At 48.3% G+C, this 16,567-nt stretch overlaps 1 protein-coding gene across 1 annotated transcript in view; it reads right to left on the bottom strand.

Annotated features, from left to right (window-relative positions):
- The window catches only part of CFAP100 (cilia and flagella associated protein 100), a 34,332-nt gene that overhangs the window by 2,947 nt on the left and 14,818 nt on the right, over window positions 1-16,567 (bottom strand). Inside the window, exons 10-12 of the mRNA XM_040628119.1 lie at window positions 12,293-12,341; window positions 12,055-12,206; window positions 446-581 (exon numbers count right to left, since the gene is read on the bottom strand). Coding sequence (XP_040484053.1) covers window positions 446-581; window positions 12,055-12,206; window positions 12,293-12,341 — 337 coding nt within the window. The remainder of the gene's footprint in view (window positions 1-445; window positions 582-12,054; window positions 12,207-12,292; window positions 12,342-16,567) is intronic.

Genomic DNA, 16,567 nt, shown 5'->3' with positions numbered 1-16,567 from the left:
GGAAGCTAGGACTGTGACTATGGCCCCAAGTGCACTGTCAGGAAGGGTGCACCACTGCCTGGAACATTCTTGGCCCTCTGTGCCCTCAGAATTCTCACTCTTTCAGGATGGCTTAGGGACATGACTTCTTCCTCCGGGCAGGGTCACCTTCTGGACATTTTGTGTTGAAAAAACAGATGTATTTGTTGAATGAAAGAAGGAAGGAGTGGAGGAGGTGTGCTGGTCAGCTGAGTGGCCAAGGGGCATAAAATTACAGGGTGGCTCTGCTTTGGGGACCAAAGGCCTTCTTCAGCTGGTGCCCCTCGATCACGCCTACAGAGCTTGGAAGGTGGTGAGGGGCACTGGGTGCTCCCAGATGTGCTCTTAAATGGATTGGGCCCCAGTCCCGTGGTCCCCCGCCCTCCCTGCACGCCTGCTGCCCTCTGGCTGCTGACGGGGAGCCTACCTCCTGAGCACCCTTGTACTCGCCATAGTGGAAGACTCGGGCTTTGAGCTCCAGCTCGGCGGCCGACTCCTCCTCCTTGGTGATGGACATCATCAGTGTGGTGACCCACTGCTTCAGCTGGTTGACCTCCCTGTCCCTGGATGGGGGACCGGCAGGGCCCTGCCCACTCAGCGCAGCTCTGAGCACTTCACCTCTCTTGAGCCTCACTGCCCCGCCACTGTCCTGAGGGCTACGGGGCCATGACTGCAAAGTGCGTGCCCAGGGGCCAGAGATGCTGCTGAGATGCAGGACTAAGATTTAAGATCTTTAACAATTAACACTACAAAAAATAAGTAACAGCTTTATTGAGGTATAATTCACATACCTATAAAATTCTTTTAAAATGCACAAATCAAGGGGCACCTGGGTGGCTCAGTCCGTTAAGCATTGGACTCTTGATTTCAGCGCAGGTCATGATCTCAGGGGCATAAGCTTGATCCCGGGGTCGGCTCCACGCTTGGTGGGGAGTCTGCTTGAGATTCTCTCCCTCCCCCTTTGCCCCTCCCCCTGCTCGTGGGCTCTTCTCTCAAATAAATAAGTAAAATCTTAAAAAAATTGCAGTTCAGTAGTTGTCAGGATATTTACACAATTGCACAATCTTCATCATCTCATTTTAGAATATTTTCATCACCTAGAGGAACCCGGTCCCCATTAGTAATCACTCTCCATCCTTCCCTTTCCCCCCAGTGTGTGTCTGTCCTGGACATTTCATAAGTGTGGAGCCATACAGTGGCAGCCTTTGTGTCTGGCTCCTTCATTCAGCAGAATGTTTTCAAGGTCTGTCCATGTTACGGCATGTTATCAGAACTCCATTCTTTTTCAGGACTGTGTGACAGTCCCCTGTGCTGATGGACCATACTTTGTCCAAATGGACATATGGTTGGTCCTACCTTTTGACTCTTGGGAATTATGCTGCTGTGAACATTCATAGACAGGTTTCTGTGAAGACATGTTCTCAATTCTCTTGGGCATATATTTATTTTTAAAGATTTTATTTATTAGAGAGTGCACGTGCACACAAGCAGGGAAGGGGGCAGAGGGTGAAGGAAAAACAGACTCCCCACTGAGCTGGGAGCCTGACATGGGGCTCCATCCCAGGACCCCGGGATCATGAGCTGAAGGCAGACGCTTAACCAACTGAGCCACCCATGTACCCTTGGGCATATATTTAGAAATAGAATGCCAACAATCAACTTTTAAGTGAAATACTAAACTTAAAGAATAATATTAAATAAAAATCTTGCACAATCATGGCAGACACTGACCATCATATGTTGGGATTTCCCGAGCAGGAATCCCTGTTCTTAGGGCTGGCATGGGTCCACCCAGTGTGGGCAGCTGCATCTGGCCACTCCACCAGCAGTGCCCGGGAGGCCCAGAGGGACCCTGCCACCCCCATGGTGATTCTGTGGTTCCTCCCCCATTTCTTGATAGAACCCACTGACATTTTCCCAACCCTAAGCAAAGCACCATGGGCTGCTGCTCCTTTACCCACTGTGGGTCCCATGGCCTATCATGTGCACCAGCACCAGCAGCTCCCCCACTCCCAGGAACCCTCCAGGCTACATTTCCCTGGCTTTGGGGTGGACGGCCGAGACCAGAAGCTTGTGAGTATGAGAGGGGCTGAGGGGGGTGGCCAGAGAGACCACATGCAGCTAACACACAGCCTGCCTGCCCAGGTGTTGGTGGCACTCATGCAGGTCACCTGGGATGACAGCAGAGAGCACGTCCTGGGTGTCAGGACCAACTTCCCTCCAACCACATGTGCCCGTTGTAGGGGCAGGTACATTTAGGGTCAGTGGTACTCGTCCTAAAAGATACATGATTGCATTCAGTTTTAACTTTTTTTTTTGTTAATACTTCCTTCACTTTCATCGCCTTAACTGGTGAGTGTGATCCTACAGCTGGCGCAGCGCTGCTCTGCTTTCACCCTCCTTTGCTATGTGGATGTGGTGGTTCAGGTGGTGGGCGACTTTTTGTTGTTGATCTATTTCCTATCAGGGTAACTGGGATAAAAAGATACCCTTTCCCGGGGCGCCTGGGTGGCACAGCGGTTAAGCGTTTGCCTTCGGCTCAGGGCGCGATCCCGGCGTTGCGGGATCAAGCCCCACATCAGGCTCTTCTGCTATGAGCCTGCTTCTTCCTCTCCCACTCCCCCTGCTTGTGTTCCCTCTCTCGCTGGCTGTCTCTATCTCTGTCTAATAAATAAATAAAATCTTAAAAAAAAAAAGATACCCTTTCCCTACNNNTCGTCTTTAGATGTAAAATTGTTGGGTCACAGTGTTTTCTCAACTAGATCTTACCAGTTTATGGGAATGCAAAAGCATGAGGGACATACTGCTCAGTGTTGATCCTCAGACTAGCCTGCATCTCACCTGCATGTTTGTCAGAAATGCAGATTCTAGGGGGGAATCCAGTGCACACAGAGTCTAAGGAGCACTTCAGTGCTGGAAGAGTGACCTGGTTTCTTCAATGGCTGGACTGCAGGAGGACAACAGGATGGGAGAGGGAACCTATAGATCGAAAGGGATTGGATGACACAGCCAATTGCAGAGCATGATCTTATTTGGATTCTAATTCAAACTAAGTTAAAAAACTCCAACCATTTATGGATTATGGATATTTAATATTAAGGATTACTGGTTTTTCTAAATGTGAGGATGGTATTGTGATTATGTTAAAGAGTCCATATATTTTTAGAGATATTGACTGGCATATTTGCAGATGAAATGATTCATGCCTGGAATTGGCTTTGAAATAATATGGGAGATGGAGAAGTTGGTGGGATCTAGGTAAAAGGAGATTGGCTCTGAGTTGATCACTGCTGAAGCTGGTGATGGGACCCTGCGGACTCATGGTTCTATTCTCTCTACTTTTGTACGTTTATATGTATGAAATTTTCTTAGAGCTGTGGGGCTGAATTGCAGAAGTTATAACAAGTTTTTGAAAGGTAACAAAATGATTCCTTCATAAATACCTGGGGACGTATAGCCAGAAAGCTTACTAGACTGGTATGAAAAAAAAAAAGGCAAAGACCACCAAATAGGAATCAAGATCATTCAAAAGACCAAGCAAAAGAGAAACAGTTACCGTATTCCTGCAGAAATAGCAGCAAAAAGAACAACAGTTTAAAAATTTGAAATAGAGAAAGACGGCAGAGCAGGAGCATCATGAATCTGTCTCCCCACTAGACAGTAATCGCACTGGCAGAACCTGTTGCTAGAGCCATTTTGGAACGCTGGAGTCTACTGAAAGCTTGCAACTTCCAGGGGAAGGCTTGGACGGTAATTGTGGTTAATTTCCATCCATTTCAGCTCTAAGCATAATAACATTTACCCAGCCATCACCCAGCCATGTGGCAGGCAGCTGTTCAGGTTTTCTGGAGCAGCTAGCACACAGCCTGTTGGAGGTAGGGTGGGCACAAAAGGACCTTGTCCTCCAAATATTGGGAATCTGTGCCCTGATCTGTGATTGATATGTCTGACCACAGAGGTACAGGCAAATAGGTGGACAGCCATTGTTTCATCTCCCTTCATTGTCGCAAGCCAACCCCTCACCCCCCACTTGACTTCCAGGGGATTTAAGGGGCCGTTGCTTTTTCCTCCCTTCATTTTTTGCTTTTTCCCCCTTGGAGAGCCAGACCTTAAAGACCAAGGACAGACAAAAACAACAGCATATATGGGAAAAATTAGAAAGTGACCATGCATGCCCAGGGAAAGTCTCAGAAAAGACCTAAGTTTACACTGCAGGATGCTTCTCAACACCGAGACAGCCCACAAGATTCATATAAACAAAAACAATGCACAAAGGAGTAGGGAAATGAAGAATTCACTAGAGGGATTCAAAGGCTGATCTGAGCAGGGAGAAGAAAGAATCAGTGATCTTGAAGATAGGACAGTGGAAACTATGAAGACCGAGGAACAGAAAGAAGAAGATAGAACAAAGTGACCAGACCCTAAGGAATGAGTGGGACACCATCAAGAGGACTAATATATGCATCATAGGAGTCCCAGAAGGAGAAAAGAAAAGGGGGCAGAGAGAAGATTTGAAGAACATGGATGAAAATTCTAAAAGTGGATGAAAGACATGAATATAAACATCCAAGAAGCTCAAGGAACTCCAAGTAAGAGAAAATCAAGGAGCCCCACACTGAGACATTATTATAATCAAACTATCATGGGATAAAAAAAGCCAAAGCCAGAGAATTTTGAAAGTTGCAAGAGAGAAGCAAATCATTACATACAGAGGATCTTCAATAAGATTATCAGCAGATTTCTCATTACAAATTTTGGTGGTCAGAAGACAGATATAGTCGAAGTGCTCAGAGGAAAAAAAAAAAACTGTTAACCAAGAATTCTGTATCTGGCAAAACTGTCCTTTAAAAGTGAGGGAGAAGCTAAGACATTCCCTAATTAACAAAAGTGAAGGAGTTCGTTCCCATGAGATCTGCCCTGCCAAAAATGCTCAGGGGAGTCCTGCACAGTGAAATGAAAGCAAATCAGACAGTAACTTAAAGTTTTATGACAGAGTAAAAATCTCAATAAAGGTATAATGTGGACAATTTTAAAAGCTAGTAAACATGTAACACTGGTTTGTAACTGTATTCTTTGTTTTCGACATAATTTAAGAGACTCATACATTTAAAAGTATTTTTAGTTTATGTTTTAGAGCACACAATGTATGGAGACATAAATTTGTGACATCAGCAACCAAAACGATGAAGATGGAACTGTAAGGGAGCAGAGTTTCTGTATGTTATTGAAGTTAAGGTGGTACAGATTCAAATTTGAGTGGTAACAACTTTAGGATATTAAATATAATCTCATGCTAACCACAAAGAAAACAGCTATAGAATATACACAAAAGGAAATGAGAAAGGAATTTAAACATGTCACTACAAACAATCAACTAAACACAAAGAAAACAGTATTGCAGGATATGAGGGACAAAAACTATAAGGCATATAGGAAACAAAAAGTACAATGACAGAAGTCCCACCATATCATTAATTACTTTAAATGTAAATGGGCTAAACTCCAGTCAAAAGACTGAGACTGGCAGAATGGATCACATATGATTCAACTATATGCTGCCTATAAGAGCCTCACTTGAGATCCAAAGACACAAATGGGTTGAAAGTGAAAGGATGGGAAAAGATACTCCATGCAAATAGTAACCAAAAGAGAGAGCAAGGGTAGCAATACTAGGATCAGACAGAAAAAATTACCAGAGACAAAGAAGGACCTTATATATTAATAAATGTCCAATACAACAAGAAAATATAACAATTATAAACATTTATGCACCTAATAACAGACTACCAAAATATATGAAGCCAAAACTTACAGATGGAAGGGAGAACTAATTCTGTAATAATAGTTAGAGACTTCAGTATCCCCTTTGCAATAGTGGAAGAACAAGCAGACAGAAGATTGGGAAACAGAAGACTTAAGCATTTCAGTACACCAACTAGAAGTAACAGACATACACAGAAAACTCTACCCAACAACAGAAGCATACACTCTCAAGGGCAAATGGGACATTTTTCAGGATGTCCCAAATATTAGGACAAACTTCTCTGTCAACAACTGGATGAAATTAGGAATTGTTAAAAGCAAAACTGGAAAATTTCACAAAGTTGTAGAAATTAAAGAAATTAAAGAACACATTTTAAACAACCAATGGATCAAAGAGGAAATCATAAGGGAAATTAGAAAAAAATAGGGATGAAGAAACCTGAGAACACAACAGAGCAAAACTTTTTGGACACATAGCAAAATTTATGGTGCTAAGAGGAGAATTTATGATGATAAAACTTGCATTTAAAAAAGAGATCTCGGGGCACCTGGGTGGCACAGTCGTTAAGCGTCTGCCTTCGGCTCAGGGCGTGATCCTGGTGTTCTGGGATCAAGCCCCACATCAGGCTCCTCCGCTAGGAGCCTGCTTCTTCCTCTCACACTCCCCCTGCTGTGTTCCCTCTCTCACTGACTGTCTCTCTGTCAAATAAAACAAATCTTTAAAAAAATAAATAAATAAAAAATAAAAATAAAAAAATAAAAAAGAGATCTCAAACTAACAACCCAACTTTACAACTTAAGGAATTTATAGAAAAAGAACAAATTCAACCTGAAGCTAGTGGAAGGAAGGATTTAATACAAATTAGAGGAGAAAGACAAAATAGAGAATAGAAAACAGTTTTTCAAAAAGATCAATAAAATTGACAAACGCTTAGCTTGATGGACTAAGGAAAAAAAATCTGAAGTTACTAAAATGAGAATGAAGGTGGGAACATCACTACTGATCCTACAGAAATAAGAAGGATTAGGAGAGAGTACTATCAACTGTGAGCCTCCAAACTGGACAACTTGGGTAAAATGGACAAATTTCTAGAAACACAAAATCTACCAAGACTAAATCATGTAGGGGCGCCTGGTGGCTCAGCTGGTTAAGTGTCTGCCTTCTGCTCAGGTCATGATCCTGGGGTCCTGGGGTGGAGCCCCACATCGGGCTCCCTGCTCAGCAGAGAGTCTGCTTCTCCCTCTGCCCCTCCCCCACAGTTTGTGCTCTCTCTCTCTCTCAGTTGCTGTCCCTCAAATAAATAAATAAAATATTTTTTAAAAAAGACTGAATCTTGTAGAAATAGAAAATCTGAATAGGCCTATAACTAGTAAGAAGATTGAATCAGTAGTCAGAAATCTAATACCAATCCTTTTTAAACTTTTCCAAAATATTGAAGAGGGGGGAACACCTCCTAATTCATTCTATGAGAGCAGCATAACCATGATACCAAAGCCTGTCAAAGACGTTACAAGAAAAGAAACTATAGACCAACCTCCCTTATGAACATTCATGCAAAAAAATCAACAAATGCTCTGTTAGGCCCTGGCTGGCATTTAGGATTCTGGAGGAAACAGGAGACACACACTTATTAGCATATGGAATTCAATCAAACATTAGAAAAATCCTATAGTATAGTTATACTATACTTATATTAGAAGGATTAGAAGCAAGTGGCACTCATTCCTGGAATGCAAGGGTGTATTATCAATCAGGGTAATACACCACATCAACAGAGTGGAGGAAAAAGATCACATGACCATCTCAATTGGTGCAGAGAAAGGCTTTGACAAACATGATAAAACACTCAGTAAAATAGGGATAGAAGGAAACCACCTCTATATAATAAAAGCCATATATGAAAAGCCCACAGCAAGCATCATACTCAGTGGTGAAAGACTGAAAGATTTTCCTCTAAGATCGGATGGTAAGGATGCCTGCATTCACCACTTCTATTCAACACGGTACTAGAAGTTCCAGCCAGGGAGATTAAGTAAGAGAAAGAAAGATAAGGCGTCCAAGTTGGACAAGAAGTAAAATTAGCTGTTTACAGAAAACATAATCTTCTTTGAAGAAAACCCTAAAGACTCCACAACAAAGCTGTTAGAATTAAATGAATTCAGCAAAGTAGCAGGATACAAAGTCAACAAAGTCAACAAAATGCAGTTCTATACACAAATAGCGAACACTCTGCAAAGGAAAACAAAAACAGTCCCATTTACGATAGCATCCAAACAATTCCACTTGCGAAAGCACCCCAAGTTAAAAACAGAAATACCGTAAGCTCCAGCAGTCATACTTTTGGGAATCTATGCAGAGGAACTGAAAGCAGAGTCTTGAAGAAGCATTTGCACAGCCACATTCACAGCAGCGTTACTCGCAAGAGCTAAAGTGCGGAAGCAACCCAAGGGCGCCTGATGGGTGAATGGAGAAACATGTCTAGACATAAATGGAATGTTATCTAACCTTAAAAAGGAAGGAAACTCTGACACAGGCTACCACATGAATGAAACTCGAAAACATTAAGTGAAATAAGCCAGTTACAAAGAGTCAAGTATTGTGTGATGCCACTTCTATGAGGTACTTGTAGTCAAACCCTTTCTGACTGATAGGAAGCACAGTGGCGTTGCCAGGGACCGAGCGGCTGGAGAATGGAGAGGGATTCGTCACAGGGAGAGCGCTTCAGTTGTACAAGATGCAAAGAGCTGGAGGGTTGGACGGTGGGACTGCTGCAGAGCAACACAAACGTACTTAGCCACCGGACCAGACACTTACAAGTGGTTCAGGTGGTCAATTTTGTGTTACGTGGATTTTATCACATTGAAAAAGGAAATAAAAAGGAGACCCTCTTGCCCCCACAAACTCAAGAGTGATGCTCTCCTAGACCCTGGCTGGCATTTAGGATCCTGGGGGAAACAGGCGACACATACTTAGTTCTGGTTCCTATATGGCTGGCTGGCATTGATTGATTGATTGATTGATTGATGGGGCGGGGGGGGAGGGGGTGAGAGAGACAGAGAGAATCTTAAGCAGGCTCCCTGCCCAGACTCGGGGCTTGATCTCACAACCCTGAGATCATGACCTGAGCCCAAATCAAGACTTGGACACAACCGACTGAGCCACCCAGGCGCCCATGGGTACCTGGCTTTTGTTCATTCTCCTTGTCTGCTTTGGCATTGTGGCTGCTTCTGCTCGCTCTTGCGCCCCGTGGGTGGTGTGCACTGTGAGCCCCTCTCCCTGCCTGTGGGCCTGCTCTTTGTTTCAGCACAGGGAGATTTTCATCCGTCACTACACTGGCTTTTGGTCCTCCGCTCTGTGTGTGGCCGTCTCCTGGAATTCCTTCTGCGTGTGCCCTGCACGTGGTCTCCCCGGGGTCCTGTCGCTTCAACTCCTTGTCCTTTCCCTCAGAGTTCTGGGAGCTGTCCCATGGACATGGTCCCCCTCGCTCACTCAGCGGCGGGCTGCAGAGAGCCCTCATTGTGGTCTTGAGCCCTGGGCTTGTCTGCACCCAGGTCTGCCTCTCTCGCAGCAGGGGTGCAGCTTCTCGTGAGGAGCCAAGAGGCTTGTCCTGATTCACTTAGCCTTCTCACCCGCATCCCTTAGTGAATGTATTTTCTCACGTTTCTGGTGACATTTTCCTGTCTCTGTGTCCTTTGAGCTGCAAGTCGGTGCAAGTTCAATACCAGGGACTCAGACGAGTCGTGCCATTTTGTGTGTCGAGATGGAGCCTGGGCTGGAGGCGGATGTGCCGGCTGGGCTTCCCCTGAGCCGTGGGGACTCACGTCTGAGGGGCAGCCATGGTTGCAGGAGCCTCGCATGGCTGCCAAGACTCAGCCCACACAAGGTCTCGCCTCAGCCAGAGGTCAGCACTGGCACGAGCTTTCTGAAGCTTTGGTGCCTCCCCTGCGGCTGGCCTTGCTCTGGGGACCCTGGCTGCTACAAGACGGACCCTCGTCTCCACCTCTGGCTCACTGCAGTGACAGGGCGTCTGAGCTGCTTCCTGCTCGTTTTCCAACTTACTGGCTGGGCTGGGTTTTCCTGGAGGAAGGTTGGCATGGTTTCCAGGAAGGGAGTCAGGCTTGTTCATTGCTGGTACGTAGGAAGTGAAGTTTCGTATAGTAACTCTGTATTCTGTAACCTTGCTGTAATGGCTTACTAGTCCAGGAGTTTTTTGTTGATTCCTTGAGATTTTCTACATAGAAGATCATGTCATCTGCCAACAAAGTTTTCTTTCTTTCTTCCCTGTCCGTATACAGGCATTCCTGCTTTTCTAAACTTTGTATTAGGCCACTTCCCTTTTATGAAAGACCGACATTAGTACCTGTTTCTCTAACCAAAAAGACATCCTTGCTTTTGTTCCTGATCTTAGTGGGGAAACGTTAAGTATGATGTTAGCTGTAAGGTTTTTGTAGATGTTCTTCATCAAGTTCAGGAAGTTCTCTATTCCTAGTTAACTGAGAGCTTTCATCATGAAGGGAGTTAGATTTTGTTAAATGCCTTTTCTGCATCTGTTGATATAATCATGTGATTTTTCTCCTTTAGCTTGTTGATATGATGGATTACATTAATTGATTTTCAAACATTGAAACAGCCTTGCGCACCTGGGAAAAATCCCGCTTGATATGTACAATTCTTTTTATACATTGTCCAATTCAATTTGCTAATATTTTGTCAAGGATTTTTACATCTGCGTCCGTGAGAAATACTGGTCTGTAGTTTCCTTCTCTTGTAAGGTCTTTGCCTGCTTTTGGAATTAGGTTAATGCTGGTCTTACAGAATGAGTTAAAAAGTATTATTCCCTGTTTCTTTCTTTTGGAAGAGATTGCGAGAATTGGCAAAATTTCTTCCTTAAATATTTGGTAGAATTTGGCAGTAAACCCATCTGGGTCTGGTGCTTTCTGTTTGAAGGTTATTAATTATTGACTCAATTTCCTTAATAGATACAGGCCTATTCAGATTTTCTATTTGCTGCATATATTTTTAAAAGTATATGTTTATATTTTTTCTTTTCTTTTCTTGCTGAGATAGGGCAGTTGAGTTCATGGCAGTTAATGCATACAGGCCATGACTCTCCTGGAAATAAAAATAAAGCGCTGGTGCTCAGGGGTATCTCAGCTAAAGACCAGTGACTGGAGCTCCTCTCCAGGATTCTGCTGTGCAGGTACGTGTGTGTGTCCTCCTGCCAGGTTCCTGGAATCCGGGAGGCTGCCTGCATCTCCCCAGCTCCTCTCTCTCTCTCTCTCTGAGATGGAAGGGACTCACACTGAAAAACATCAGTGATGGAGCCCTCCCCTCCCCCCACCTGGTCAGCCCTGGCAGGAGACCTCCATGTGGATCTGGGTGTTTGTCAGTGTGACTCCCAGCTTTCTAGGAGACACAGTCCTGCCTGACAGCACCGATGGTTTTGCCTCACCTGCAGGAGACTCTGGGCGGGACAGTCTCCATGGCAGGATGTGGGCCAACAAGGCGTGCATACTTAAGAACTTGACTCCCTAGGGGGCATCAAAGCCTTCGGCTGGCTTCCACCCTAGGTCTTTGCACTTGCTCTTCCTCTGCCCGGAACCCTCTTCTACCAGATCTCTGTGCGGCCTTCCATGCTCAGGAAGTGCCCAGGTCAATGATGCTTTCCCCTGGAAGCCCGCCCTGCCCCTCCACTTCAGCCTCCTTCTCATATCACCGTTTTTCTCTGGCGCATGTCAGTATCTACGAGTCACATCCGAGGCTCTGTCTGCCTGTCACCATCAAATGTCAGCTCCATGAGGCAGGGCCTTGCTTATCCTTGGAGAACCTAGCCCTGGGTCTGACCCAGAATAGGAGCTCACCCCGTGTTTGGGTGTGAAGGGATGATCCCTTGCTCCTGATGGGCCTCACCTAGTGCCCCAGCCCTGCTGGGCCTGGCGTCGGTGGAATGCACCTGCGTGGGAGCTCCTTGATGCCTCCCGCTGGCTGCAGGCTGCAGGCTGCTCTAGGTGGGGAGGGGCCCAGCCCCATGAGGCTCCACCTGACCTCTTCCCATCCCCTAACTCGCCTGCCGGAAAGGACACGCCCTCTCTCCAGAGTCAGGCTTCCCATGGAGCTTTCCAGAAAGTGGAAGCTAGTGCAGGACCAGGGCCCCAGATGGGAGGGTGGGCGACTGCACGGCTCAGCTCCCAGTGGCTATGGGGGCCCAGGATGACAGCCAGTGATGGAACCCTCCCCTCCCCCGGCCCAGTCAGCCCTGGCAGGAGACCTACATGCGAATCTGAGTGTTTTTCAGGGTGAAGTTCAGATCCTCCAGGGCCTCCTCCATCTCCCGCGTGTTCTGGATGAGTGAGAGGTTCTGCTCCTCTAGCTTCGTGAAGACATCCAGGAGCTGCTGGGGCTCTGTGAAGTACAGCTCCAGCTCCTGCAACCAGAGCCGTGTGTGCAGGCTGGCTGGGCAGCGCAGGGGGACCGGCTTCTGCAGCCCCCCCCCAGAGCGGGGCCACTGACCTCCCCGTCGCTGTCTGGGTCCTCATACATAGTGGAGATAGAGCTTGACCTGCAGAGAGATGTGGGATCAGGGCACTGCTGCCAGCCTGGGGGGCAGAGGTCTGGTGGTCGTCTTACCCCGCCCCCACTGGTGAAGCCTCCGGGCATCACCAGGGCACCTTCCCGCTTGCTGCCTATGCCCTCATCCCCTCCTCCTCCCACCAGCTGACCAGGTGAGGACACTAGTTCCCCTCTTGGCCCCATAGCTGTCACACAGCAGTCAGGGGAGAGTTTCGAAATTCGATTAGTTCACATCATTTCAGTTAGAATAAACCTCGGCCTCCTCCCTGGAGCCTATAGGGCCCCCCACTGCCCCCTCGCCTCCCTCTGCTACCCCTGAAGTTACTCCGCTCCTGTCCTACCAGCTCTCTTTCTATTTCTCTGGGGGCTGACCCTACTCAGGACCTTTGTACCCACAGCTACCACTGCTAGGGTTGCCCTGCCCCATTTCCTATTCTTTTTCTAAGAGCCACCTTCAGGGCTTTTTCCGCCCACCGCCCCATCTAGATTTGCCCTTGGCACTTGTCCTTGATGGTCCTACTCAGAGCTCTCCCGTGATACTTGCAGCCACCTCTGACTGACCCTGAGCACCCTACAGGGGCAGGGACTATCCTGGGCTGGCCCTCAGGGTTGCGGGAAAAACTGTGAGCTTTGAGCACTCAGTGGGGGCCCTAAAAGCACTTCTGGAGGGGAGCAGGCCTCAACTGACTCCCAAACCTGCTTTCATTGCCCCTCCCGGCCACCTTTGGCCTGGGCCCTTGCCCTGGATGTGCAGGTCCTGCTGGCTGAGAAGCAGGCCGGGCAAGCTCACAGCCGGAGGCATCTGGGCTCCAGCCCTAGGAACCCAGGCTGAGGCCTGCCTGACTCCAGGCTCTGACCTACCTAATGTGGAAAGGTGGTAAGTGCAGGGCTCTGTGGGAGCCCTGAGGGGGAACCCTGGAGGACTTCCTAGAGGAAGGGCCACAGTAACAACCCAAGCACTCAGCGAGGCCTGTGCCTCATACTGAACACTTGACGTCCATTCGGCAAATGAGGAACATGCCTCTTAGAGAACTGGCCACCTGCCCAGGTTCACCCTCAGGGCACTGCTGGCCCGTAAGGTGCCTGAGAATCTGAACTCCAGATGGACATAGTCTGTGGGGTGGGCTGGACTTTGGCTCCCACTTGCCCACTCAACTGAATGCCTTGTGCAGCCCACACCCTGCCCAACTGTATTCAGTGGTCCTGGTCACATGGCTAATAGATGGAGGGACCCGGGATAGTGTGATCCTAGACCTCTCTTCCGAGGGACTGCCCCAACATGGGGCCTTGACGGTAGGAGCTCCGGGGCTGAGGGTGATGCAGGCAGGGGAAGCATGCATAGCTAACCTCTTAGAGCCTCTGTTCAACAGTGAACAGAGTTCCCTGTTCCCACTGGCCAGGGTTGCAGGGATCTAAGTTAACCTGAGGCTTGTGCCTGGCTCAGCAATGGTGACTGGTCTTCTCCACAAGGCACAACCATGATGCTTAAAGATGAAAGTGAGCTCAGAAACTAGTAGCACTCGGGTCCCCATCCAGCCCAAGAAGCATCAGTTTGGGACGTGGGAGGTTGAGTGAGAACATCAAAGGGGGGGTATGCTCACAGGGGCATGGAGATCAGGAGCAGATGGGGGACAGAACCGTGGGAGAGGGTTGCCAGGCTGTCGTAGAAAAGGAAGGACAGAGGATGGTGTGCTTAAGGGACGAGCAGAAGATACAGACCCCGCAAAGGAGAGTGGCGGGGAGGCTCGTGAGCCCCTGGGCCACCCATTCTCTCTCACCCCTGTGCCACCACCCTGATCTAAGCCAACAAACTAGAAAGCTTCCGGAAGAAAACACAGGACAATATTTCAGTGACTGTGGGATTGGCAAAGATTTCTTAAATAGGACACAACATGAACCAACCATAAAAGCAAAGACTGGCTAACTGGACTCAAAAGAACAACACTGAGAGAGTAATAAGTCACAGACTGGGCAAAGACATTCACCCCACGCTTTTACACGAAGGACTGGCATCCAGAGATATAAAGAACTAAAAGAAAACCAGAAGCAAAGACAAAGAATCTAACTAAAACGTACCCAAATGGAATAGACGCTTCACAAAGGAGGTTATCCAAGCGGCCATCATATTTGTCATCATGCAAACGTCACGAAGACCGTAAGGAGATACTGCCCCACCCCTGTATTAATCCTGTCTTTTATTCTCCATATTCTGATCTTTTCACCCCTGGGGCTGAGCTGACACCCTGACTGGACGGACTGTCCCTCCCAGGGCTAGCCAATTCCTAGAGACAGTAAAGGACACACCCTCGAATGTGCTTTTCAAGGGCACACCAACAAATCCCAAGCTCGCCTACCTGGGGCCACCATCCCCCTGCCCCGATCGCCAGACAACGGAGGACACCCCTCGGCCCCGGAGCCCTGAAATTATTCAAGCCCACCAGTCCTAAATCCGCCTATCCTGCCTCACTTGTTCTTTCCTGCAGAAACTGCAAGAAGGGCTCCTGCCCACGGTTCCCCCACTCCCTCTGCCCTGGACCCAGCCTGTTGCCTCCCCCTGGGCCTGAGGCTGTGGCGTGCCCCCTCCTCACGGGAACGGAGTAAAAACTATCTTTTCAATGACATCATCTCCTGAGGTGTAGGTCTTACCGAACCTCACGGTTTCTTCTAAGACATTATTTTCGAACAGCCCTGCCAGACCGCGAGACTAACAGGGCCTACAATAGCGCCACCCCAGGGTCTGCGCTGGCCAAGCGGATAATGCAGCAGCCGTGGCAGGAGTCCGTTTGGCAGCAGCTGCTAACACGCAACATAGACCCACCTCGTGACCCAGCAATCCCAGTCGTACTTCCAACAAAAAGAGCGCTCATGCCAAAGAGAGTGCTTAGACAGAGAATACAGGAATGTCTGCCGCAGTTTTAACCAGAATAGCCAAGTATTGGGAACAACGCAAAAGACTACCAATCGGAGAGAGGACCCAAAGAGTGGGGCTTCTTCACGAGGTGGGGCACTAAGCAGCACCAGCCAAGAACAGCCTGCTGCCATGCACGACCCCACAGACGTGCAGCGAGGATACGCCGGGCCCAGAGAGCACACGGTGCTGTTCTCCGTGCACAGAGTTTCAGAACAGGGGGAGTGTCCCAGGGCAACGAAGACCCTGTTCACACCGAAAATAGTGTGAACTTACTGGTGTGGGGTCTGACTGAGGAGGGCCTGAGGGGGTTCTGGGCACCAGGAATGTTCTATGTCTGGACCTGAGTGTGATTACATGGGTTCATATGTGTGTAAAAATTCAAGTGTTGTTCACTTAAGATTTGTTCATTTTGTGATCTGCCGATAGCATCAGTATAAAAGAAAAAAAATAAAAGAAGACCTAAGTCTGATCATGTCACTGCTTGGCTGAAGCTTCCCAGCTCCTGTAGGCTCTGGACCTGAGGGTGCCAACCCCACCTGGCTGCGTGTGCCCCGGTTTTCTCACCTGCCATGTGGGTACCCTTTAGTAGGCACTGCGGTTTGGGGTGGCTGACCGGGGTAGCAAGGGGGCAGGGAGCAGGGAGGGAGGCAGGGGTTGGCTGGCGAAGGGGCAGGGGGGCTGGGGGACGAGGAGGTCTGTCTCGTGGTCACTGGTCATGGCTGGAGAACACTGGTGTGCATATGTGGGGTGTCAGGGCCCTGCAGGAAGAAATGCAGGAGGTGTGCGAGAGGTGCTTGGTGGTCCCAGAGGCGGGTGCTGGAGGGGCTATAGGGCAAGAGTCACTGGAGTTGGAACCTGGTCCCAGGAGGAGCAGGATGACTGAGATAGCTGTCAGACACCGGAACGACTCTGCAGGACCAGCAGGCCCACCCTGAACCCCCGGGGCAGTGGACTTTGTGTCAACTTGCCTAGGCCCAACAGTATTCTAGATGTTTCTGTGAAGATGTTTATTAGATGAGATGAACAAATCAGTAGACTTTGAGTAAAGCGGATGACCCTTCATAATGTGGGTGGGCCTCGTCCAATCAGTTGAAGGCCTGAAGAGAAAAAGACTGACCTCCCACGAAGAAGAGGGAATTCTGCCAGCTCACTGCCCTCAGACTCACGCTGCAGCAGCAGCCCTTCTTCCCTGGGTCTCCACCTGCCAGCCACCTGCCTTGGCTCTCCAGTCTCACCACGATGGCCCAAGGAGGGGTCCAGATTGCATGGGACACGTGAGCGCCCTGGCAGTGGCTGCTGGTACC

Source organism: Ursus maritimus, unplaced genomic scaffold (genome assembly GCF_017311325.1).
Source record: "Ursus maritimus isolate PB19 unplaced genomic scaffold, ASM1731132v1 scaffold_14, whole genome shotgun sequence".
NCBI classification, from domain to species: domain Eukaryota; kingdom Metazoa; phylum Chordata; class Mammalia; order Carnivora; family Ursidae; genus Ursus; species Ursus maritimus.
The sequence above is the reverse complement of the archived record's forward strand: the minus strand, read 5'-3'. Positions and strand labels throughout refer to the sequence as shown.